This window comes from Xenopus tropicalis, chromosome 5 (assembly GCF_000004195.4).
Source record: "Xenopus tropicalis strain Nigerian chromosome 5, UCB_Xtro_10.0, whole genome shotgun sequence".
NCBI lineage: Eukaryota > Metazoa > Chordata > Amphibia > Anura > Pipidae > Xenopus > Xenopus tropicalis.
This window is the reverse complement of record NC_030681.2, coordinates 48,998,592-49,024,372: the sequence shown is the minus strand read 5'-3', so window position 1 is coordinate 49,024,372 and position 25,781 is coordinate 48,998,592. Positions and strand designations below refer to the sequence as shown.

The following is a 25,781-nucleotide window of genomic DNA, read 5'->3' as shown; positions in this document are numbered from 1 at the left end:
AAGGGATTTGAAATATGGCATTTTGGCATTTTGTATATTGTGGTAAATAGACCTGAATGATCTAATACTAAACACACAGGTAAAGTGGTTGTACTATACTCAAGGTGTCTTTTTTTTCTGTTATTTGGCTTGAAGATGCTGGAAGTCCGGTTACTCTATGAAATTAACGATTTAGAGTCCCCTGATATAGAACAAGTGCCAACACCTAGTGGAGGACCCAACTCCCAACCTATTGTTTTTCAATCACATCCATCCACAAGCAGCAGTTCTTCTGATGGGATTCGAGACAATGTTCCCTGTTTAAGGTGAGAAGTTTTGAGAAGAATATAGTTGACATATAGGATTTCAAGTAAACCTTAAACAGATATGGCTTCTTGTGACATAGGCCTGATGTTCTAATTTCATGACCATTAGACTTAAACAACTTCATTTTAAATCCCACAGTCATCTTTTGTTGCTTATTGTAACCACCCATTGTGGAAAAGGAGGAGAACCAAGCCAAAGGAAATATGTTTATGTCTAATTGTTTATACCGTTATAAAGAAACTCAGCATAAAAGCAGGAAAATGTTCTTTTAAGACAATAAAAAGAAAAGTCTATGTCAAATAGCATAAGCGCAGGTTAAGTGAATTGACCATGGCTGTGAGAAAGTGATAGGGGCGTTAGACTGTAAGCTCTACTGAGGTAAGGATTGATGAGAATGTTGTATAATCTCTGCAGCATTCTGTATAACATGTCAACACTATATTATAGAGAATAGTAATAGTAAACAGCTATATACTCTTGTTTTTTTTGTACTTGCCTTTTATCCAGCAATAAACTTCCAATAATTTTCAAAAACTGCATAATTCTTGGATTAGCATGTTTATAATCATCATTATTTATATAGCTTTAACATATTATGCAGCTTTTGCAGCACTCAACAGAAGTTGTACATCATGTACATCATGCACATCTTTGCTTACCCAGGTGGGGCTTAAAGTCAGATATACAGGCAAATGGTGCATCAGTTTCACCAGAAGTCAGTTACCTTGACTGAATGTTTTTGAGCTGAAAAAAGGTAGAAATCTGCACAGTTGCAAGGAAGTCTTAGTCAAATTAGAACCCAGGCCCAGACAGCAATGTTAAGCACTGTGTCACCATTCTGTCTCTTTAAAGCAGTGAAGTATAATTGTTAGATATCCCTGTTTTGTGTTCAGGCTACATTTAATCAGGTTTAATCAGGATAGTAGTTCTGCAAGATATACATAGATACCTTGAATAAAGCAAACATAAATAAAGGCACAAATCCAATATCTGTCATATTTGTAGGTAGCAGCTGCCCCCAGTCCAGAATTAGAAAAACTTACCTTCTAATTCAGTTCTACATTTCCCCACAGACTTCAGCTGATTTCTATGAGATAAAACGTGAGATAATTCTTTCTCCTTGGATTAAATCTCTCCCTTTGTGGACAAATGCAATTTTCAGCATTAATGGTGGCAATCTTGCCCATCTCTGACATTGTAAAGTAAAAAATGTGCATCCTATTGTAAAAAATAACTATATTTTATATGGTCACCAAGGAGTTCAATGACCATATAAAGGCATGAGCCTGGCCAGGTGCTTTATTTAGGTCATGGAACTCCAAGGCGCTTTCAATACTCTCATATTTTACATCAGGTGGTATATTATTTATCATAATACACAAGTTTCAGTGAGTAATGTGGCAGAAATTACATCATGGAGCACCAAGTAACTGATAACATCACCAAGCACTGTTCATAAGGATATATTTTATAGGATATTCATGGTTTTTGTGTAATATATATATATATATATATATAAAATAGAAAGAGTGCCCCACACAAATCTGTGCTCTTTCTCCCCCTGAGGGAGAGCACAGATTGTGCTCGAAACGTTGGAATTTTTTCAATAAAACCACTTTTTCTTTTGTATCAAGTCCCTATGTGTGCGGCACTCTTTCTATTATGTTTTTGACCTGCACCAAGGGCATTTGGACTTGTATAGGGTGGGCTCCTCCCTGTATACTATATATATATATATATATATATATATATATATATATATATATATATATATATATACATACATACACAAACCGATAAATAGATTTAATAGTAGCTCTGGACATGACTGAAAGTTATGTACCTAATATTTAAACAATCATTAATATCTGTAACTTCTCTTTCAGGGTGAAAAGCACCGCTTTAAAGCAATCTGCTGGTTATCAAGTAGAATTAGTCATACAGCTTGTGTGGGTCAGTGGGGAACCTCCACAGCAAATAACCAGTCTGGCTGTTAACTCTGCCTATGGGCTGTAAGTATCTTTTTTTTGTCACTTATATATTTTATCATATTAGCAATAGGCAGATATACAGTGTGTTTAACCACAAAGGGTACTTATAACACTTCTTTAGGGCAATGGAACATGGGGTTTGGGGCATTTTTATGCTGTTTTTTTTTTTATTACTTTCAAAGATAGGAATGCACCGGGGAAAGCTAAAAACAATGGCTAGCAGCTGTTTTATCATATCTGCTAGCCCAGTAATACCTTAGGCAGTGGACATCAAGCCTTTTTACTGTACCCATGTAGTTATGACAAGCAGTTTGGGCAGCTGAACATTTGAATTGCTGCAGGCCAAAAGTGTAATAATGCTTACCATTGTGTTTTGTGATACTGACAGTCCTATCTGTGATAAAAATGTGTCACTGTCACTAAAGCATGTCTACTTAAGGTAATGTTATTAACAGTAGTAAGTGAATAGGCCCCTTGTGCTTAGTATTGTTTAAGATGTGTCAAGCTCAGTACTTTTCTGGGTCAGGGATGGCCTACTATTTGTTTCTAATTGTACATGGAAATGCCCTGGAATGTTAGCGGGGATTATAGACTGATCTGTTCTTTTTCCCTTAAAAATGATCATTGCATCAGAGGCCACCCCTTTAGATTAGGAACAGAACTTTCATTTGAAGCAACGTAGGTGTTTTTACGGTGAGGGCAGTGAGGTTGTGGAATGCCCTTCCGAGGGATGTTGTAATGGCAGAACAAGCATAATATCCAAGGCTATTGTGATTCTAAAATCTACAATTAATATACAGTAGATGTTGGTATATATAGTTTATGTATGTGAGTGTTTAGGTCAGTATGGGTCTATGTGTGTGTGTGCTGGGGTTCGCTTGGAAGGGTTGAACTTGATGGACTTTAATCCTTTTTCAACCCAACTTAATTTAAATGTTACTATGTAACTATGTTTTCTGACTGTTTTAATCAGACCCTGTACTGATCCTTTTACCTGCCTTTATTATGCATGCCTTAGTATTAGCTTACATTTCAGATGCACTACAGGTGCAGGGAAGAAATGGTATAAAGATTTTTGGTATTTTAAGGCTGTATGATGTTGGTGCAAAGGAAATTTGCACATAAATTATTTAAATATAAATTGGAACAATACTTGAACTCATTTTATTGTCTCCTTCAGAGTTGTTTTTGGCAACTGCAATGGTATTGCTATTGTTGACTACATACAGAAGGCTGTTCTCTTGAACCTCAGCACTGTTGAATTATATGGCTCAAATGATCCCTATCAGAGACAGCCACGATCTCCACGCAAAACACGACAACCCTCAGGAGGTAAGAAGTCCTAAATGTTATACCTGAGCTTACTGTAAACAGCATTAGAGTAGTTATAGACAAAACCACACAACACTAAGAACTAACAAGGATTCAAACAGTGTAGGACATATAGGGTTAGTACAATCTTTTATTTTCTTGGTGACAGAAGAACTAAAATGTATTGATTGAAACGTTATACAGTTGCATATATATCAGTCAACTCAAAACTTTAAATTCAGTTGTAGTTTTACTGCAACTGAAGGGACATAGTTCAACTTTAAAGTATTAGTAGAGCCCTGCATATCCTGTTTTGTCTACCACAACTAAAGACAGCTCTGTTTATACCCACATGGTAAAACATCAGACTCTGGAAACTCTGGTAAATGCCAAAAGGGCTACTGTAAGCTTCCATAGACTGTTACTTCATATTGGACCTTTGTGTACTTGAAGTAGAGGGCCTGTTTTGAGTCTCAGTACATGTAATCAGTACATTGTTTGCAGTAACCGGCTAGCTATCTATTAAAGTAAAGAATCATCACTTTTAATGTTCTGTACAAGTCAGGCCATGTAATCACAAATGTGATCACTAAATGAGTGATTTACCATATTCATACCAAGGACTACCATATTCATACTCATAATTCATAATAATGGGTGTGCACAATAGGCACTGTAAAACCGAGTGCCAAGTCTTTAAAACCAGAGTGCGGTTGTTGAACCAGACACACCAAAGTATGACAAAAAAAAAAGAACTAGCAAACATTAGTAGATATATATTTTTTTTTACTATTTATACATCTCCTAATTATTCTGTAGTCCACATGTGTTATGATTCTGGAGTGGTTCAGGAAGAGTGTGGGTAAACCTGGTGAAAAAGCCCCAAAATTCTACTGTTTCTAAGATCATATGTTATGTTTGTGTGTTAATAAACTCTAATTGAAACAGTAAGGCTGTTATTGTACCACGTTGTCGTCTTCATTTCCCTTTTCTTTACATATATTCATGCACTTACAGTGTCCCTGTCAAAATACATTTCTCATGTAACATTCTTTAAGTTCTGTTCAGCAGGTTTTCTGTGATACCTGTATTTTCCGTGTCTGTCTTTTTTTTTCTTTTCCTTTTTTTCCATTGCTTCATTGAAGGTATGCTGACTGTGGCTTCTTGCATGTGCGGCCTATCTAGCTTATATTCTGAATCTGTGAAAAAACTGCGCTCCTCTTATATAAGTAAGTCCTGTCACTCCAATAAACCGGTTTATGATTATTACTGTGCCACTTTCCCCTGCCTTCATGATCTTTTCATGCCTTTGAGTAATGTCACTGTTGTTTGTGGCATATCTTTCTTTTGTACTAAGAGGTTCTCAACCCCCTCCTTCATGGCCACAAACAGGCCAGATTTTAGGGTTTTTTCTGTATTGAACTGGTTTAAGATCCACAACTATGAGTGAATCAAGTGCACATGGGCGTGCTATCTATGGATTTAAATTTGTAAGCATGATGTTAAAAATTGAACTGTAAAGAAAACAAAATGTTATGATTTTGTTAGAGATAAACAAGATAATTCAAAGGTGAATGTACACTTGAGGCAGTGTCAAAATGTAGGGCTGTAGAAAAGCTATTAAAGGTAGGAGTAATGTAACACTTTTATGAACAGAAAACTGCATAAATCAACTTCAATAGATTTCTTACAGATGCTTCCTGTTATAATGCATGGGAAGCACACTACTTATGACAGACAGGTTAATAGGAGCTTGGATGCCATAGCTAACATGCCGGTGGGATGGCATACCTGGCGCTGTGATTTGCCGAAGTTGCCGTGAGAGGAAAAAAACAACGCAGTTATAAAATTCTTCCAGGAGGTCATTCACCAGTGTTCCAGACCTAAAATTTGGCCAGGGTTATTGCTTCACACTGCACCTCTTAGGGCTGTGACACACGAGGAGATTAGGCAAATCGTGCCGCCGCGTATGACATCCCACCGGCGATTTACATTCTAGCTGGTGGGATGGCATTTCGGGAGATTAGTCGCCCACGACAAGGGAGATTTGTTGCGCGCCGACTAATCTCCCCGTGTGTCACAGCCCTTACCGGACTAAAAATCTGGCACAAGCTCCAGATTACATAATGCACAAGGGGGGTAGCACAGGTCTGGAGCGCAAAGAACTTTGCAATTGAGGTGCTATTTACAGGGTATGGTGTATAAGTGCAAAAAATGCCCCTTCTGCATGCAGGGATGCAGTACACAGGCAGTGACATTTACAGAGAGAGGCTTAACTGTATGGACAAAAAATGCACGCTAAAAAGTTACGTTAACCTTTGCCCAGATGTATGGAACAAATACCTAAAATTCTAATGGCAGCCTGTTACCTTTGTCTTCTTAGCACTTCACAGTGGAGTTAGGTATCTAACTCCACTGGCAACAGTTATTCAACTTATAATATAGTTTGCCATGTCTACAATCTAAGGTAGAAGCAGACTGATTCCCCAGGTTTATGTTGTGTTCTCCTCTAATCTAACCTAGTTTTCTAAAAGTATCTACTGTCAAATACTTTTAGATCTACTAATCAAAAGTATTTGAGCAGAGGAAGTTTATGAAGTTTGGATTATTTAAAATAAAAGTTTTTTAGTTTTGTATACTGTCAGTTTAGTTATTGCTTAATCGTTATAGCATATAGTGAATAATCTCTGTTTGAGTCTGCAATCTTAAATACACTGCATCAGGATGTTATTAGAATCTTTTCTGTGCACGCAATTCTTTAACAATTTTGTGTCAATCTGCTATAAGTGTGTGCCGGCCTGAGACATGTTTCTATGGTCCCTTGGGACTTGTCAATCAGAATTTAAATGCTTAACTGGCAGGAAGAATCTGGCAGTGTAGATAAATGGTGTTGTCGGCTTATACCTTGTGACCACGCAGGGTCAGATTTCACAGGTTGCCTATCACAGTGCTGGCTTTACTTTAATGTTCAGGTATGTGACTATACAACAACAATCTTCCACCACACTACAAAACTTTTCTCCTGCATTCCTCTGTACTGCTGTTTCTGTTTTTTTTATAGGTGCTTGATTATTTATGTGTGGTTTTTGCTTGCTTTTCCTAAACAAATCTGTGTTAGGAATGCTTTTAAGATTAACCTTTCAGTCCCCATTGCTGGAGTAGATTGTTTGTGCAGGAGAGGCCAACTGTCATGCAAGGGACACACATAATCAAGTAAAGTGGAATGAGTTAAAAATACAATTAAAAACAAAACAAAAAACAGCTGAGCGGAGAATGCAGGAGAAGCATTTTCCGGAAAACGGAGGCTGAAAAGAAATTGACAGGACTCCTTGAGGTCTTGCATGGTGCCAGGGGACTGGGGAACTGCTTATGTGATTTCTTTTTTCAAAAAGGGATTCCAGGAGTAATAAGGTGTAGGATACTTGAATACATTGCAAATCACAATACAATAAATTTGTTCCAGCATGGTTTATGCATAAGAGACCTACAGGTGGGCATAGAAAGTACTGTTTCTATTTTTGCTGACAGTACTAAATTGTGCAAAACTATTCCATGCAGGATGCTGCCCCTTTGCAGAGAGACAAAATTGGAGATCTGGGCAACAAAATAGAAAATGAGGTTCAATGTTGACAAGTGCAAAGTTATGCACTTTGGTAGAAATAAACTAAATGGCAGTTATACATTAAATGGTAGTGTGTTGGGGGGATCCTTAGTGGAGAAGTATCTGGGAATATTTGTAGATACAAGCAATGTCAACTAACCTGGTACAGGGGATGGAAGATTTAAACTATGAGATTAGACTGTCAAGTTTGGTGTTGTTTTCTCTGGGGAAAAAGGCTCTTGCAAGGGGACATGATTACTCTTTACAAGTATGTTAAAGGGGGTTACAGACAGTTAGGGGATGTTCTTTTTTCCCATTAAAAGGATCAGCGCACCAGAGGCAACCCCTTTAATAAATGTAACTTTCATTTGAAAGAGTGTAGGTGGTTTTTCATGGTGAGGGCAGTGAGGTTGGGGAATGCCCTTCCTAGTGATGTTGTGATGGCAGATTCTGTTAATGCCTATAAGAGGGGCTTGGATAATTTCTTGAACAAGCATAGTATCCAAGGCTATTGTGATACTAATCTGGTGTGATTTTGTGATTAATAATTATTATTGCTATCAAAGAAAATACCTAATCACAAAATTAAAGGTGTCACTGTCACTTTATATATTATTGTATGTATTATTGTGTATATATATAATCATATGAATTTATTTGCAATGGGTCCGCACTCCCTTGATTTTTATCAAACAGTCTCTTTGGGTGCTGCAAATGGTTGTTCCGCATATAGAATACTCCACAGATCATGCGCACTCCAATGCCAAATACTTGTCTTTATTTTAGGCAATTACATAATTGTTACATCGACGTTTCTGTCCGGGTCTAGGACCTTGTTCACAATGTTTTACCCTCAACATAACATTGTGAACAAGGTCCTAGACCCGGACCGAAACGTCGATGTAACAATTATGTAATTGCCTAAAATAAAGACAAGCATTTGGCATTGGAGTGCGCATGATCTGTGGAGTATTCTAATCATATGAATTGACACATTTATCTCAGCTTTAAAGAAAGATAAGTAAGTATTCATGTTAATAGTTCAAGCTTGCAAAACCTAAATCTACTATGAAAGTTCTGTTGCTGTGGAGTATAACACCAGCACAAAAGTTCATAGTTTCTCCCCTGCAATGTTTACTTTCTTAGAATCTTTATAAACTTTGTAATGCTGACATAAGGGGCTGATTTCCAAAAAAGGTGTCTATATTCACCATTCGGATCTATGGCTTTTAACTTACAGTAGTCTGTTCAAAAGTAATTGCCAATTAGTTGCTATTAGCAACTGCTATGTAGTACCTATGTTTCTAAATCAGTGCCAATGATTTTCCATGTCATTGAAAATTGTCTGGAAGCAGTTTACAGTTACACCAGCCTACACAGTCTAATTAGCCAAGTCTTTGAAGAGTTTTTCTTTAGAACTAGTGTGGGACGTGCACCAATACCAACTAATTCTGAAGTCTTAAGGATTAGCTTTTCACCTTACCTTATTTGCAGTTTGTTATAGTTTTATGTGCGGTGTAGTAAAATTCTAATTAGATTTGGTAAAATGGAATCACTTTGTCGCATTGGAGGATAAAGGAATTTAGATTTTTCTTTCCTTAGTCTTGTCTGCAGCTTTTATGCATGTTGCAGGAAGATTGTTTCTCAGACCAAATGTTTGAAGGCCACAGGTTCACATGCATTTAGTCAACTGATCTTATTCCTATGATCAGACTTAAGGCAGTGGCATAACTTCCAGCATCCGATCTGTGGCACTTTCTCCCTAGGGAGTCCCACCTTGAAGTCTAGTTAGGGTGATTTTCTCTTACAGGAAATCACTGAATATGTTTTGCTTAAGATTTTAGCATCTAATTTAAAAGATTTTGAAGTCCTAGGCAAAATGAAAACATTTTTTTTAAATTTGTATTTTTTCGATTTTTTTTATTTAAAACTCCTGCCTCCTCTGCTTTTTCCTCTATTTTGATCAAGGTTGCAAAGCTCTTGTTTGCCAGACATTCCTGTCATTGGAGCAAATCTTTCCATATTTGGAAATTAATTGGGAATTTATTTTTTTGAATTCCACATACCAGGAGGATAGGCTAGATTAAATGCAATTAGAAAAACATGTATCTTTATCTTTAACTTCAGGCGTTTATTGAATTTTGATTTTCACAATGTCAGTGTATACAATGCTTGAGTAACAGTATTGCAATATTAGTTACACAGAGATAGTATGTATCTTTATCTTTAATTTCAGATCCCCTGTGGATCTCAGTGCAGTTTTCATTTGATAAACCATGATATTCTTTGCAGCAAATGAATCTTGTAATGGAGAGACCTCTCATTGTGATAGATAACAGCACTCTTCATGGTCATAAAACAACAAGCATCATTTATCAACACTGGGCAGATTTGCACCTGGCCATAGCAACCAACCAGTGAATAGCTTTTTTTTCAGCAGCTGCAAGTAGAACAATGAAAGCAAACATTTGATTTGTTGTCAGTTACTAGTTACTACCAAGGTGCAGATTTGCCCAGTGTTGTAAGAAGTAACCTTACAGTCTGTTGTTCTATGTAATTTGCAACCTAAATCCAGTAATCTTAAATTGATGGTCATTTTGGGGTAACTTTATCACTGAACATTGTGCTGTGTCTTGCTTTCCATGTGTTTTTTTTCCCACTCTTTCCCAGTTTTATATGTTGAGGGCACAACATCTCAGTAGAGATAACTAACATTGCTTAATAATGCAAAGGCCTTATCTTTATTGTTAGTGTTCATATGATGTACTTTCATTTATCTGAATTGTTTTTCATTCCCTATGCTGTGTATGTTGCAGCGGGCCTTTCTGACATTAATGAAAGCACGGTGGCATCAGAGGATCGCTGTAAATCCCCTACTTCAGGTAAACTTGATGATGTATACATTGCCCTTGAGTTGCATGCACGTTGTTCTTATTTGCTAACAATTAACATTCCATGCTTTCTGGAATAATAAAACCTTAATGGATTGTGCTTTTTCCTGCCTACAATTATTTATTACTTAAACATTCTAAAGCTTATGTCAGTTGTGAATTTTTTATGGTCTCTAACCATTTGAGGAGACAGGTGACAACTCAAAAAACTTGACTATTTAAGTGTTTGAAGAAATAAAAATGTAATATCCACTTGCCATTGATTTCAGCATCTCAGCCGGAGAGACAAAACTTCTAATTGATACAGGTTTGACATATTATAAATCTTAGAATCCGGGACTCTGAAAGTTTGCATCACACAACATTGATCGCCAACTTATTCATAAATCAAGGGATACTGTTATTAGCTTGCATTTGCCTTGCTAAAGGAGAAGGAAAGTGAAAATCACTGGGGGATGCCTACTTGTCAGACACCCTTTAGTAATTACAGTCACACACATTGGACCCCAGGCCAGTGTTCCTCTTTACTGAAAACCACTCCTGCCTGGGGTATGTGTCTGCACATATGTGCATGTAATTGGGGGTGTCTGAGAGATTTGCATCCCCTAGGGATTTTCTCTTTCTTTGTCCACAAACACAACTCTCTGATCTCAAACTTTGATGAAACTTTTAAAGGGCATGTCAACCCCAAAAATAATGTTTTGCATAATGAAAAAAAACATAATTCTAAGCAACTTTCCAATATGAAATAATTAGAAATTTGTAGCGCTTTAAACGTTATTTGTAAATGTAATTGCTATTGAAAGCAGCATTTGCTGAACTCCTGGTTGTTACATTTTAAACAATGTTGCAAAGATCTTGCTTCTCCAGCAATACAGGTCTGTCAGTCTGCTGCCTTGTGTTACAATGTTTCAACAGTCTGAGCCACCAGGGCAGGGAATAGAAAAGGACAGGCAAGCACTGCTTCTAATAGCAATTATAAATACAAATAACTCAAAAACCATTACAAACTTGTAATAAATGTATATTGCAAAGCTGCTTAGAATTTTGGTTTCTTTTATTAGGCAAAAAATTATATTTTGAGTTGCCTTGTCCTTTAAAGTTAATATTGATGTTACCTTCCTAAACACAGTACAGTTCCAGACCGGATTAAATATTGCTGCCAAATATTACAACCCATTCTTTAAAATTAAAGAATGGGTTGCTAAATTAATGCATATGAAAGACTTGCTGCTGTACAGTTAAACTAATTAATAATTTGTTTTTAGTTTTTTTTTTTATATAATCTATGTTTATAAAAATATATGTGATTGTAATTTTGGCATGCTTATCCACATATAAAATGGTTGTATGGTACTGTCATCTCGAAACAGCAATGCATTATTTAATGTAATCTACATTTAACTTCTTTGGGGGTCTACTTTTAACTTAGCTATAAGGGAATGTTTCTCCTGTCCCTAAAGTTTTGAAACTGTTGAGTTGTCATTATTATTATTATTATTGCAAATTAGAAATGATTGAAGTGTATACTCATGCTGTATTGCAGTTAGATATTCAACTGTGGACCATGAGAAAAAAATGTAAAATCTGTGAAAATGTAACATCAGGAAAATGTGTTAAAACTTATTCTAAATACTTTATTCAAGTACTCAAAGGATATAAGCACACAAATCTGTTTTACTGTGAACTATTTACTTAGTTATTGAGAGGGATTAAGCATTGCAGCATTAATATTATACTATTGGGGGGGCATGTGCAAGGCCTCTCCAAGAGTCACAAGTAAAACCTAAAGCAATAAGTCATTTGTGCATGGGTGTATGAGGTTTGGACTACTCGGAATTGACTATTTACAGACAGAACCATGGTAAAATATACATCTGTTTGATATTTTAAACACAATTTCACTAATAACACTTACAGACAACAAACATTTTTTGGCACATTTTTGGGAACATTAGGACAACATTTTTTATGTATAATCTGGGAAAACATGATGTAAAATGAGGGAAAAGCACCTATTGAAATGCATATAAATTTTTAATCAGGGTTTGTAAAATTGAGGTTCCGTTGTACTATCTTTATTTGCGAACAAGTGATGCTTTTTGTAATGAGTAAATGCAACTTTTTTAAACCTTTTATTTTACCTTTTTACATCTTAAATAACAAAACAAGGAAAGAAAGAAAAAGTGAGTAATATATAGATTTACACTGAATCGTAAAAGACATACACATAGGTCTTATAAAGGTGTTGTATCCTTAAACATACAACTTTTTAATCATAAGCATTATAGTTGAAGACATTTTCATTTGCTATTCCAAAACTTATACAGAACTGTATACAATTGCTTAAAATAATAAGTCAGGTATTGCATCCATCTGGCAAATTATATGGTGTTATTCAATTCATTTATATTGTACTATTGTTGTTATCACAAAACCCAATGTTAAATTTGGGACATTTAAACACTGGCAAATTTATTTACAATTCCAGTGCACAAGTAACCTTTTAAAGAATATATGCCAAAGCGGCTTGAGTAGAGTTAATATTCTGCTTTCATTTATTTAGAAAATTATGCCAAGTTTTACACTTTAACAAAGGGGTAAACATTTATATGTAAAAAAAAAAAAAAAAGAAAATCAATGTTTAAGACGTCTGATGTAATGTGTACAGCAAGGGAGCAGTAATTTACACACACGTAGCATTATCATTAAATATATTTACGGTACTTAATAAGCGTTATGTTATGGTGATTACAGAGATTGTCAGTTTTATTTCAGCATTACTTCAACACAGTCAGGGAACCTCACAACTTTTAGTACATGAACTTTAGGTTTCAAAAACCACACGATTATCTGAAATTCCTAGAAGCTATTTAGGAGTCCAAAGCAAAGCTACTAAACCTAGGTGGAAGATCTGGTTTTATGCCAAAGATCTAAAGGGACTTCCAACCCCAGGTGCTGAACTGTGCAATATTGTTTAACTATCAGGTCAGCATGCACTTTGTACATTTTTCCGCCAGGTCTAATTTGTGACTCCAATAAGTAAAGCTCAGTTTTGTGAGCATGTAGTCTGATTTTACTGCTGTCTGTTTGCAAAATTTTGCTTACTCAGAAGTATTTTTTCTGGGTCACCATATCTGTGCTATTGAATTTTTGCCCAGCAATATATGTAGATTCTGGGACATTGGACCCCTAAGTAAGCTGTACCAAAATATGCTGATCTTAATTTAAACAAAAAATGAATCAGTTAAAACCTGAGGATCTTTTATTTTTTGCAAAACTAGTTCATGGGAAAAATACTCTGTTTCTCTTTTCCCATGAACAAGAACAAACAAAATAAAATGAATCATGAATCTGCTCAGAGAATCTTTTCCAAACCACTGGTTATTGCTGTCCTAGAATTATATTCTTTGAAGGTTCTAATATTATTCTACTTCTGATAAGCTTATGTGGTATTTTTTTATCTCAATAGTATGTTTTCCAGCGCAGTAAAAGTCTTGTAGATAGATGTTACTAAGATAGATAGATAGATACTAAGATTGTATGAGATTTAGGGGCTGATTTACTAACCCACGAATCCGACCCGAATTGGAAAAGTTCCGACTTGAAAACGAACATTTTGCGACTTTTTCGTATGTTTTGCGATTTTTTCGGATTCTTTACGAATTTTTCGTTACCAATACGATTTTTGCGTAAAAACGCGAGTTTTTCGTATCCATTACGAAAGTTGCGTAAAAAGTTGCGCATTTTTCGTAGCATTAAAACTTACGCGAAAAGTTGCGCATTTTTCGCGTAAGTTTTAACGCTACGAAAAATGCGCAACTTTTTACGCAACTTTCGTAATGGATACGAAAACTCACGTTTTTACGCAAAAATCGTATTGGTAACGAAAAATTCGTAAAGAATCCGAAAAAATCGCAAAACATACGAAAAAATCGCAAAATACCGATCATTACGAAAAAAACGCAATCGGACTCCATTCGACCCGTTCGTGGGTAAGTAAATCAGCCCCTTAGTATAAAGCAGAGCGCAGACTGATTTTAAAAGAAAATATGTGTGGTGCCCCCTATGCGTCCTCTACTCTATCAAGTACACTCAGAGCCAGGCCGCATAGCATTGCTGCCCAAGGCATAGTTTGCAACTTGGCACCCTATTGGCTTCATGCCGGTCATGCTAACCACTCCATAATCTCCAGAAACTCTTACACTACCTCCCCTCTTCCAGTTCCTCTGGGCTAATCACTAATTGGTTAATATATACGGTATGTTACTGCCCAACTAAAGCAGTGTCCTTATACATTGTGCAGGCTGTACGTACTACACTCTGTCTGTGCCTACTGGCCCCTTTAAGTCCCTGTATCCTGGTTTGAATAAAATCCCTGAATCCCCATTAGTTATCATCATTGAGAGATCTCTGTGTAGTTTTAAATGGGCTGCCTTTGCACCCTGAATTACATTACTTTAACTCTTTAACTTGCTGCGCCAAAACCTGGCATAAATTGGTGCATACATAATTTTATTCTGTATTATATAACAGAAGAAACCTTAAGTATAGGCATACCTTTGATGCTATCTATAAATCTCTTTGTAGTGGTGCCTTCCATTGAATGTGATTACAAGAGGAAGAAACAGTTCATATTTCACACATTAAGAAACACATACACATAGTACCAGTTAAAACAAATGTATGCTATTAAAGAAACACTTGAGCTCATAATATGTATGTATGTATATATATATATATATTATATATATAAAAACTGCAAATTGCTGTAAAAACATATCAGATAGGAGTCATAAATATAAAGACACCCTGATAGTCATACTATTTAGGGGTCATTTAGGATTTCCAAGAGCTCCCAAAAAATGGTACTTTTAGCCAAAGCTGCTCTTTGCACCTTGCATAGTTGCATTTGACACCACTGCTTATATTCCTCCTCTTTTTGAGAATTGTGCACAGTGCATCTATTTAATGGGGGCCCTGGAGCTATCGACATCCTTAAAGGTAGCTCCAAGGTGCCTGCAGTAACTGGTCTAGCAAACTTGCACACTGCACCTCAAGTGTTCCTTCATTATTAGACATAGGGGCACATTTACTAACCCACGAATCCGAATCGGAAAAATTCCGATTGGAAAACTAACATTTTGCAACTTTTTCATATTTTTTGCGATTTTTTTCGGCGCCTTTACGACTTTTCGGAAATTGTCGTGACTTTTTCGTTACCAATACGATTTGCGCGAAAAAACGCGAGTTTTTCGTAGCCATTACGATGCGCTCGTATCTTGTCGCGACTTTTTCGTATTGAGCGCTCGTAAGCGGCGGGCGAAACTTTCAGACTTAGCATGATTTTGGAAGCCTCCCATAGGACTCAATGGCACCCTGCAGCTCCAACCTGGCCCAAGAAAAGTCACCATACTGAAGCTTGAATGAATCCGAATCTTTCGTACTCGGCGCGAAGGCTACGAAAAAGTCGCAACTTTTCGCGCACGTAGTAATGCTACGAAAAAATCGCCAGATTTTGCGCAACATTCGGAATGGCAACGAAAAAGTCGCGTCAATTTTCCGAAAAATCGCCAAATACCGATCATAACGATAAAAACGCAATCGGACGCATTCTGCCCGTTCGTGAGTAAGTAAATGTGCCCCATAGGATTCACAATTCATCCGATATGAATGTAGCCATACAAAGCTTTATTGAAGGTGATCTGATTTTTGGAAAGCTCAGTGAATCAAGGCCCATTTACTGTTTCTTGTGCAAAATATATTCTTTTTAAATGTGCTGCATTTTTGTAAATGTTTCAGTTTCAGTGTTTCAGCTCTGGCTATATTAATTATTTGGTCATGTTAAATAAACCTTGTACTAAAGACAAAGGAATAAGGGAGAACAATTCCATTTCACTGGTGGAAACAAAAGGGTTTATTTGTGCTTGTTTTCCTAGAAGCGTTTCATTCAGTTGGGTACACACTGGCAGATAATGTTGGCTAGTTTTGCCAGCTTGCCAATATCTTCCCATGTGCTTAAATCCAGGTAACTCAAATCCATGGTACAGATTTAAATCTGACATGTTGAACCGACGATTGCAACAGCGCATAGATGAAGATGATCGTTGACTAAATGGATTAATGGACTCACCGGCCTTATCCAATTATTATTTAGATGACTGTGGAATGTTGGAAGCAGAGACGTTAACCCAGATATTCAATATTTTGAGCAACACACCCATTATGCCCAAGGCCATGCCTCCCGTAAGCTCTGCCCTTTTCTGTAAAATGCTGCAATTTCTTGAAGATTTTTGGGTTTGTTTGAATATTTTTCAATGGTGGGGGATAATATAAATTTGGGTGCAAATCACAGAGAGCAGGAAAATGTACTGTGGGTGATCGGATGAGGTGGCAAATCATGGTTGATCATGGAAAAACTGAGTTGACACAAGTCGGAGCAAGACAAGGTGTAACCTGTATCACGTGCAGCCAAAACTATATAGAACAATAAATATACCCTAAAATCCTGTGTCCCATCCAAATTAGAATATTTTGGATGAACGTTATCACCGGCTCCAAAATACATTTGCATTAACTGCTCCAATTAACAGCCAAATTAACTGTGCTTTTCTAAACCCATAGCATAATCCTCTGTGTGTTTTTCTATCAGCATGGTGACAATTTGTATGTGCGAAGTAAATTGTGTCTTTGATTATATAGGTTGCACATCCAATTCTTCTGATGATGAACAAACAAAGAGTAAATTTATAGAAAAGGGTACAGTATACTTGTTGCTCACGTCATTTCTGCATGATTTTTTTCAGCATTATGATGATTAGATTTTGACTTATTGTGTTAAACTGTTATTTACAGTGAAAATCAAAGGCAGAAGGTTTTCCAAAGCGATAGTCACTGATCTAGGTAGGAACGTCGAATTTCTCTTCTGTCCTGTCCCAGTGCCTTGCGCTATACCAAACTAACCACGAGGGGGTATGCAAAAAGAGAAATCACCATTTTCTGCTTCTGTATTGAGGTTTGGGGGCTGAGTGATTAACACAATCTTCCAGTTTGAGAACTTTAATTCTTTTAAAATTCTTCTTTGCTGATTGGGTGGACAACGGTATTGAAAATAGCAAGGATCATTCACTAAAATCTTTTATTTTAAACTCATGTTGCATGAAAATTGCAATTTTTTTTTTATAAAAATAAAAAGTACATTACAGTTCAGTATTGTGGAAACATATATAAGCAAGACTACTCTTGTATTTGCTGATTGAGCCCTGCTATTTTACCAGTCTAGGACCTGGTGAATGGGTTTACACAGGTTTACCTTTGGCAGCTTTGGTATGTGGTATTTGACAAGAATTTAACTTCATTTTATTTATTTATTTTATTAAATAAACTGTTATGTGACAAATCATTATCATTTTTGTAAAACTGTAATTTGTACTTTGTGAATGTTTGTTTTAAAATTGTTACATGAGATTGTCTGTGCTCATTGCCCCAGGAATGCTGAAATCCTTCCTACCTGCTAGTATTGTCAAGTTGTGTGCAGTTCCCAGGGTTATTAACATTATATATGCAGAGTATTCATATTCTGCATCACTTTACAGAGATTACACATCATTCACATCTGTCCCACTATGCTGTATAGTGTGTCAATGCACTTTGTATATAAATCATATTTACATTTTTCTTATTTACAATAAATGAAAGTAAAATAAATATTTTTTTTTTTTCAAACAGGAAAAAATTGCTTTTCCTAATACTTATGCAAACATGGCTTAATTACAGTTTTAGGATTTATTTACTTTCTATCTCTCCTCTTCTGAATAATCTTGTTCTCTCACTTAAGTGCTCACAGTGCTTGGGCACACAATGGTGTGCCTGTTTGGGCAAATGAGAATAAATAAATGCTATGGTATTTGGTGACCTTGAGCACTAAACCTGAACTAGGAGGGTGGCAGTACATGGTACACCATTCACTGGCATGGATTGGCCCATTAGAATAAAACATCCCTACCTGTTCTAGAGTTCTGCATGGGTCCAGTTGGGAAGACCTGTGCCTGGACCTGCAACCTCACCCTCTAACCCACTAGGCTCCTTCTCCCATCACTGCCCACCACTATCTGCAAGTAGTTCTTTTTTAACCCTATCTGGGCTTATGAAACCTGGAGTTGAGGTCATTGCAAAGACCTGTCAACCAGGTCAGGGGGAAGAAAATTAAAGTTTAAGTGGGGGAGGCAGGGGATGAGAGCCTGCAATCAACTCAGCTACCCTGGCAGGATATCCGCAGACTCGCTGCATGTAGCCTAATGCAGGACTGTAAATTATGCTGCTACTCAGTAATTGCCCCACAGAATATTTACTTATCTTTGAATAGATGATAAATAACTAAGTGCTCCATCGATTGGAGGCCCCACAGAAGCTATTTGCCAATTAGATATGAGGTGCCAGGTGTGAGGTCCTCCGTTCTCGGTGCCCTATTACACTCACTCATTATCCTCGATTGCACTGTCACTTACAAACAACGAGATAAGGGTTTCTCAAGATCATAAACTGGAGTACTAAGCTGACTAGCCTGAACCATAAAAATCTATTTTAGGGCCCCATCGCAAGGGCTTCAGAATGTATTTTAGATTTGGGGGCAGTTTGAGGTAATGCAGTGCCGTAAAAGATTTGGTCATGTCCACTTGTAAACACGGTGCCTCACTTTTAAAGTTGCATCCAACTTATCATGCATAGCTTTTACCGTTTCACACACCTGAAAACCTGTAGCTTTTTCTTTATTTAATGAAGTTTTTTTCTGTATGCTTTTAATTGCCAGTCCAATGAATACTTCTAATGGCTATCCATACCAATCAGTGAATGTCTAGAGAGCAGACACAGCATTATACAACTGCATCTGTAACACATTATAGTAATTACACATTACACATTACAAGTAATTGGTCCTGGCTTCCCCAGCATGCTATACATTGATAGTAATGAGAAATGGCATCCAAATTGAGGTATTTGGACATCCAGCACATTATACAGTGAGATCAGAGGGTATAGAATGCAAAATACACTATACTGTAAGAGGAATGGACACTCGCATGCCCAGTACATTTTACAGCATATTATACTATGAACACAATGTATACCGGCATACCCTGCATGTTGGGATGCCATTACCCATTACTTTCACTTTTAAAGGAAAAGTAACACAAATTTTTTAAGTAAAAAAGCTATTCTACGAAGGAAGGAGGAGCAATCACTATGCATAATGGATGCAGCTCCTTCCTTTGCCGTATCACCGTACTTCAATTGACAGGAAGCCAAGTTTTAGGTATTTTCTATTAAAGCATTTAAAATAAAAAATGGTTTGCAGGATAGGGCAGTTATTGGTGCAGGGTAGAATAGCTTTTTTACTTAAAAAAATTTAGTGTTACATTTCCTTTAAGGGCTCAGCTATTACTCATTGTTCTCCCTGTAAAATGTGCTAGCACATCATAGAGTGAAACCAATGGGTAATGTCTCAGCTCATTATGCAGGGTGTCATGGCCCCAACTTATGGTGCTCATACTCTAAATAACCCCTGAAACTCAAGGGAAACAGCCCTGGAATAAATTTGAACAGCGGAAAAATGCTTAATATTTTGGTAATTGTGTTCATCTTTGGTAGCATTTATAGATATGTTCTAATTCAGTTGCACACAAAATTGGGTATAAAAAGGGTTATATAAAGACTGCACATGTTTCTATTCAAGTATAAATCATTGGTGAAACCCACATTTTACAGCTTTTTTTTTATTATTTTAATTTGGCAATCACTATAGAAGACAGAGGAACTATTAAAGGAGTAGCTCACCTTTAAATGAACTTTTAGTACAACATAGACATTATATCCTGAACATTGGTTTTCATTTCGTATTTTTGTGTTTTCCTGTAATAGAACTTTTTGTTCAGCAGCTGTCCAGTTTGAAATTTCACAAGCTATCTGGTTGCTAGGGTCTTGCCTACCTTAGCAACCAGGCAGTGGTTGTAATGAGAGCCTGGAATATGAATAGGAGACCGACTAAATATAAGGAATAAACGTTAATAATAATAAAAATGTAAACTCATAGTTTTTGCTGCCAGAGATAGCGACCACCATTTGAAGGCTGTAGAGATGCAGAAGAGGAGGCCAAAAAATTTTAAAACTATAACAAATATTGGGGACCGGTTTCAATGTTGATAGGAATAGGGCATTCTATAACATACTAAAAGTTAACTTAAAGGTGAACCACCCCTTTAGACTTTTAGATTATAATTATTTAACCAAGTTGAAATACATAGAGCCTATGGCACATGGGGAGGCTGATTTATTAAAATTTGAGTTTGAGGGAAAAAACACAGAAAAAGTGACAAAATGTGAAATAAATAGTTGCGTTTATGTTTTGTCACGGAAAAAAAATTAGGCTAGTGAGTATCACATTCAGTATCTTTAAAGGACAAGGAAAGGCAAAGTCACTTGGGGGTACCAAAATGTTAGGCACCCCCAAGTGACTTTAATCGCTTACCTTGTACCCCGGGCTGGTGCCCCTGTTAGGAGAAAACAGCACCAGCCCGGGGTACCTGTAGCGAGCGCTTCCTGCTTCCTTTCTGAAAATGCCAGCGGTTGGTGTATGCGCAGTAGAGTTAAAAGGCAACTTTTCTGTTAAAAGTTCGGCTTTTCACTACAGCTGCAGCGCTTACCCCGGGCTGGTGCTGTTCTCTCCGAGCAGGGGCACCAGCCCGGGGTACGGGGTAAGCGATTAAAGTCACTTGGGGGTGCCTAATATTTTGGCACCCCCAAGTGACTTTACCTTTCTTTCTCCTTTAATGTAATCAGCTGGGAAAGCAATAGTGTTGTTGCCCAAATTTTGTCAACGTTTTTTCTTTTATAAATCCTGACTATTTAAGGTTTCAGAAATTACTTGCGTCAATATTTGCTCAAATAGAGAAAAAACACCCAAAGTGTATTCTTTAGTGGCATTTTTCAGCCAGGGGTGGGGTGCGTAATAAAAAATCATTTGACCCACCAAATTAAATGCCAGGCTGTACTGCCATATATTGGTTGCTTCTCTGCTGTATGAAAATATGCACTGTGTGCCAGAATTAAAAATTCAGTACATAAAATTAGGCCCTGGGTAATTTGAACAAATAAATACAAATGCTGTAAATTTATTCTAGTCTACTATACCAACTGACAGGTAAAATAATGCACTTTCCTACACATAACATTGAGCTGCCAAATTATCCCTAACAAATCACAGTCACATTTTCTACCTTACAATTTAAATATTGTCTAATGAACTTTTAAAACTGGTGTTTGTATGGCATATTCTTTTCTGAGGGATAAAATGATGGTGTATAATTATATTCAAATGAGATTAAGGTTTCTCACATAAATAGAGATGCATTCATCCAAATTCATTAATCCTGGGAGCAGTATTTGGTGTCAAAAAGGAATACTTCTTTCAGCAATGTACAAATAAAGCAGCTGGAAGTTTAAGGCCAATTCAGCATGGCAGGATTCTGTAATGGATAAACTTAATTGACTTATGTTTTTTTTCTTTTTCAATTCTACTTCTTATTCTTGCTTATAAGGGCTCATTTACAATGGTGGATCAAGATTTAAAATGCCATGATTTTTGCATTTTGCCCTGCTACTTCCACCCTAAGGTGAAGCTGATTTCACTCCCAGAATGAACTGTAAAGATTTGCACCTCATTCAGTATGCAGCGCTTCCCGCATTCTCAGGGGGTGGTAGGTGGGTAACTTTCACCTATCGGTGAATATTATATGAATATTATATTATGTGAATACTCATGGTTGAGCCCAAAGTGGCAATTTGGCATTGATTATTGCTTCAACACTTGTCCCCCCAGCATTGGTAAATTAAGCTCACTATATAATATAAGAAATTAATTACAATTAATGTCAGTGTACCTGCCATCTTGCCTGACAAATTATTTGTCTCTGCTTAATTTCAATAACATTCTATAGGCAGCTTTTCTACAGGCAGTTTTATGTGCAGCTTTTATTCTGTTGAACTCAGCAAGCGTTCTCATGTGTACAGTTTGTATTATTTCATATCTTTTGCCAGTTCTTATAAAATTGGCATGTGTACATGCAAAGAATATCAGAATGGCAACCAGTTAATCTAATATCTGTTCATCTTTGTACCTTGTTTTAATTTGTACATAAATTGACGCCTCCTTGCCTGGTATCGAATGTGGCAGGGTGACCAAATAAATCATTTGATACTGATTAACACTACAGAATTGTATTTTTATATTTCCATTCACGTAAAATAACAGCAAATAATATTCTTGGTGTGGAAACAATGTTTTTGCATGCGGAATAATTAAAGGCAATGAACTTTCTGCAGGTTTTGCAGCTACAGTGTCACCTTTGCCTCTGCCTGCATGCGATTGTGCTCCCTTAGACTTAATGCTTTAAATCAGTATAGATAGATATACAGTCATATGAAAAAGTAAGTACATCCCATGTAAAATGTATTCTTCTTAAAATAGACATATCAATATTTGATCTTCATTCAGAACATACATATATAATGATAAGGGTAATGTAACTGATCAAACTAGCAAGGTAAAATTGATGTGCAATTTTTTTGCAATCATTTATTCCTTCTGGGGAAAAAGTAAGCACGCTTTTGCCTCGAATATTTACTATTTTCCCAATTTACAGAAATAAACTCATGTGAACGTTTCTGTCGGTGTCTGACATCAATTGGGAGAAATGTTTTCCTGTTTCTCCAGATTTCTTGCATGCACAGCTAGTTTCAAATCCCCCCCACAGCTTCTAGATGGAAATTATATCTGAGCTCTGACTTGGCCCTCTATTTGACATTAGTAGTGGCAAGAGCTACATGTGGGTCCTGTGACCAAATTCTGGTGTCCCAAAGATGACTTTTGACACTTTAAAGGACATGTAACGCCTACATTTGCCTACAATGTATATCAGTTGGGCATGTTTCCCCCACCCAAATGGCATCATTTGTACTGCAAATATCCCCTCCGCTTTACATTTTTCTAAAGCAAATAGCAGCTTTCACCCAGCAGCCATTTTTCCTCTGATACATAATCAGATACATTTAAATCTGCAAACAGCATACACACACACACACAGACCCTTATTCAGCATACAATACATCAAGAACACAGGCTCACACAGGCAGAACTGTCTGATAAAAGATCTGCTTCTTTTGAGCTGAGCTCAGGAGAGGAGGTTAGGAGAAAAAAATTGAAGCAGACAGCTAGAGCTGAGTTTCTATGGGAACCAGCAATGCCATCTCTTCACTGGCTGCTAGACGGGGGGGCGCGTTTAGTAATCTGAGCATGCCCACAAGCCAGAATTCAAAGCAAATTCCTGAGGGAGGGGGCCGAGTGGGTTACAGGAGGAAATCTAAGTGATTAAGGGGATGTTGCAGCCTTACTATTAAACTCTGGAGAACCAGCGTGGCAGGTATTGAAAGCATTCAAAGAGGCTGTTCACTGATTACATTTTTGTATGTGGGGCTTACATGTCCTTTAAGCATTTTAGTCTGCTCTCGGGCTGAACTTGCTAGGACATCCTAGAATGGGCAAGTTGGCAGTTGTTTGAAATCTTGAAGGACAGTGGAAATATTGATGTCCAGTTTAGTTCTGTTTTTAAATCCCTTCACAGACATATATATATATATAACCTTCTTTCTGAAGGCTGGTGATGGTGATGGCATGAACTTCATAAACAAAGAGCAAATGTCTGTTTTTAAATAAGACAAGTTCCTCAAAGATATCTCAAACTATGTTCTTGACCCTAAATTACACAATGGACTACAAAATATAAATAAGGTATGATATTTGTTAAATTATATAACCTTTATCTATCAGTATTGTTGAAATAAAGATCAAATATCTGTATGGTGAAAAAGTCAAAATTTGTTACTAATTGTTAGTTACTTTTCACATGACTGTACGTAAATATGCATATTTTTCTCCTATATACTGCAATAACATTTGCTTTCATTCAGTATTTTATTGGTGTCTGTTTCATAAAATTCTGTTTTCTGAGGAAATGTTTGCTTCTACAGTTATATGAGGATTATATCTTTTATATAAAGCTTTAGAGACTATGCATTTCTCATGTATAAAGGGGAGCTCTCACCATGCCAGAGACATTGCCTTGGGTTAAAATGTTGCATGCACAGCAGGCTTGGCAGTTTCTTCTGCACTATAAGTAACTGTAATGTTGTCTGCTACACTATAGCTGATTTTGTCACCTGACTTGTGTACAGAATTGATAACATTCTCATGAAAAGTATATGTGAAAATATAGGTGATTGGCGTGTTGGGAATAATACAATGTGTATGTTATTTTATCCGCACTCTAGGAAAAAATTACTTCTTTGGCTGACTGTGTATTTGTGTATTGTATTTCTGATCTTCCTGAGGATACTGGACCAATAACCTGCAATAATTATAAATTCTGCTTCCAGTCTTGCTTTGTGCTGATAGCATGTCTGGCCTATGTATAATTGTCTTGCATTTGCTCTACTTTATGATTTTTAAGAAACACTTTCTTTTTTAGCAAAGATGTCAAGAAAGCTAAGCCTACCTACAGAATTAAAGCCTGAATTAGGTAAGTTACTTCAGCATGTTTTTAATGCAGTCTTTAAATATCTTTTTTCTTAAATTCTATTAAGGTATATTGCACTTAACCATTACATGGTGCTTTATGAAGATCATTCATCATTCACGTCAGTCCTTGACCCAGTAGAATTTACAATCTAATACCTTTTATTTGTGCAAGTTTCAAGTTTATTGTCATATACAAATAACAATGAAGCATCATTACTGTAATGAAATTTTTTTGACCCGTGTTCCTCCCAACTTTACATAGACAAACAAAACAAAAAAAAAAAAATACAAATATTAAATATAATAAAAGTGTGCAATAAAGGTACAAGTATTTACAATAATAAAATGCAATGCAATATTTGAAATTGTGCAGTGAGGATTTAAAGTGGCTTTGCTTAAAGTGACACTGGGAAGAGTCCAGTACTTATGGGGAGTGTGTGTTGGTTTGGGTAGAATGTCAGCAGTTCAGAAGCCTGATGGCTTGTGGGTAGAAACTGTCTCTGTATCTGCTGGTGCGGGTCTGGATGCTTCTGTACCGCCTGCCTGATGGTAGGAGCGTGAAAAGTCTGTGGCTGGGGTGGCTGGGGTCAGAGAGGATCCGCTGCATCTTCCTCCTACAGCGCTGTCTGTACAGGTCCTGCATGGCCAGCAGTTCAGTCCTGGTGATGCGCTGTGCTGATCTCACCACCCTCTGCAGAGCTTTGCGGTCCAAGGCATTACAGCTGCCATACCAGGTGATGATACAGCCAGACAGAATACTCTCAATGGTGCAACATACTGGGGTTAGTTTTCTCAGTAGCTAGTTAGCCTGCATCAGGGCGGGCCAAGCTATTTTGGCACCCTAGGCATGCGCTATTGGCCTCCCACTAAAAATAAGCTTACAATTTTCGGTGCGAGCCACACCAGGCCACCAATTCCTGCTGCTTATCCCACTGCCAGAAGCCACCTGAATAATGTGAGTAAGCAGGCACCAACAGCATGCGCTAACAAGGAAAAGGGAGCATCTGATAAGGTACAGGCCAGGAGGAAGAATTTAAACAATCACATCATGT

At 36.9% G+C, this 25,781-nt stretch overlaps 1 protein-coding gene across 5 annotated transcripts in view; it reads left to right on the top strand.

The window, feature by feature from the left end:
- The window catches only part of stxbp5 (syntaxin binding protein 5 (tomosyn)), a 181,510-nt gene that overhangs the window by 145,741 nt on the left and 9,988 nt on the right, over positions 1–25,781 (top strand). For 2 of the 5 annotated variants that reach the window (XM_002936370.5, XM_012963784.3), the window contains exons 16-22: positions 136–305; positions 2,193–2,318; positions 3,478–3,629; positions 10,026–10,091; positions 16,803–16,859; positions 16,956–17,003; positions 24,680–24,730. In XM_002936370.5, coding sequence (XP_002936416.1) covers positions 136–305; positions 2,193–2,318; positions 3,478–3,629; positions 10,026–10,091; positions 16,803–16,859; positions 16,956–17,003; positions 24,680–24,730 — 670 coding nt within the window. The remainder of the gene's footprint in view (positions 1–135; positions 306–2,192; positions 2,319–3,477; positions 3,630–10,025; positions 10,092–16,802; positions 16,860–16,955; positions 17,004–24,679; positions 24,731–25,781) is intronic. The other 3 variants (XM_002936371.5, XM_004914657.4, XM_012963785.3) reach the window with 2 other exon arrangements.